We start from the raw sequence: 1,803 nt of genomic DNA, 5'->3' as shown, positions 1-1,803 counted from the left end.
CGATCAATATTTCGATATCGCGCCTTTGCGACGGTCTCTCCGAATTAATCTCTCCGAATTAAGAGCAGAGAGAGAGAGAGAGAGAGAGAGAAAGAGAGAGAGAAAGAGAGAATCTAATCTAAGGACAAGGTGCATGGTGGAAGTGATCAAATCGGAGAGAGAGAGCGATAGGCGCGACCCGAGCTAAGGCTTAGTGAATATTCTTACACTGTAACGGAGGGTCAGTGGGAATGCTGTCCCGGTAGCTGGAGTGATGGAGAGAGTGTTGGTGGTGGTGGTGGTCCGTTCAGGTTCAGGCAGATGGGGGGTAGTTGTCTTACCATGCTGGAGCCAACCTGCTGCAGTAGCCCGAGTCCCTGCTGCGACGATGTCGAGGACACGGACGGCCGTCTCGAGCCGCGAATACTGTTCAGGCTTGAACTGAGCAGATAGGGCACGCTGCTACTTGTGATCGGCATTCCCTGCGAACAGATCTCGATTTTAACCGGGTGCACAGAAAAATATCATTCTATTGCTAAGAAAAAATGATTACTCAATTTACTTTCTTCTTTCTAAGTAACGATTATCTTTAATAGAGAATGATAATAATCTTAAAATATGTATAAAAATGTATAAAAATATGTATAAAAAATATTTTATATACTATAATTATATATAATTATATATATATATATATATAAAACTTTTTTTCTCGAATTATTACAACTTTTGAAGAAAAAAAACTCATTCTAAAAACAATCTAAAAACAAGAATTTATTTTCTTTTGAAGAATATTTTAAAATTGATCGAAAAAACGATTATGTATAACAAATAAATCGAATTTGTTTTAATTTACTGTAATAATCTTGATCGAAGTATTACACTAGAATTCGGAATATATTTCGAATAAATTTGATTTGTGAATATATGAATTTTTGAAATACTTATTAAAACAGGTAATTATTACTTGCATACAGTATGTATTTTTCTTTGTGCACTTGTAATTCCTATACAGCATAGAAGCTTGCAGCAATATTATTGCAATTTTTGCATCAATTGCAATACTGCTGAAATAATTTGTGCTGTACGAATCGCTATCGAAATTATCCATCGCCAAAATTACGCATCGATTTATACGCGAGAGGCAGAAGAGAGAGGAAAACAAATTTCTCGATCGTTAAAACTCATGATCGTTAAAACTTTGCGCGTAGATCTAATTTGCGCCCGCCTATACTCTGTTAATATTCCGCGCATTAATATTCCGCACGGCGGATCAATTAACAACTCCGATTTATTTCTGCTTTACGCCGTCTATGTGATCAATAGGAGGGATTCGCTTTTATAGATGGCAGGTAGTTTTCCGATTGTTCCGAAGAATGTTAGTAGGTCATGCTAGTTTAAGCTTTAACGCGTCCTGTGTTATTTAATTATTTAATATATTTAATTCTCCAAATCAAAAAATACGTTAAAAGTTCTCTATGAAAGGAGACTCGTTTCAGAACATAATCGGTTCTTTCGCGTTTCACGACCGCAGGCGATCGTTCTACATTATTCGTATCAATTTTAACGTCATGTATTTCTTTTATATTTCATTTTTTTTTTCTTTTTATTATACGTCGCGTAGCGGCGACATCGTTTCACGATGTGCAAATTATAGTAGGCGTGGATATGTATGTATGTATAAGATATGCATGTATATATATATATATATATATATATATATATATATATACGTACGTGGTAGGTAAGTAAATTAATACGTTACGTACCGTCCGGTCGGTCCGGTACGGACGGTAGCGGTAGGTAGGTGTACGGACGGTAACG

At 36.2% G+C, this 1,803-nt stretch overlaps 1 protein-coding gene across 1 annotated transcript in view; it reads right to left on the bottom strand.

Moving 5' to 3' along the window:
- Window positions 1–221: 221 nt before the first annotated feature.
- LOC105620224 (SCY1-like protein 2) overlaps window positions 222–1,803 on the bottom strand; it is a 14,038-nt gene continuing 12,456 nt past the window's right edge. The window contains exon 15 of the mRNA XM_012201730.1: window positions 222–461. Coding sequence (XP_012057120.1) covers window positions 222–461 — 240 coding nt within the window. The remainder of the gene's footprint in view (window positions 462–1,803) is intronic.

This window comes from Atta cephalotes, assembly GCF_000143395.1.
Source record: "Atta cephalotes unplaced genomic scaffold scaffold00025, whole genome shotgun sequence".
Taxonomy (NCBI): Eukaryota; Metazoa; Arthropoda; class Insecta; order Hymenoptera; family Formicidae; genus Atta; species Atta cephalotes.
The sequence above is the reverse complement of the archived record's forward strand: the minus strand, read 5'-3'. Positions and strand labels throughout refer to the sequence as shown.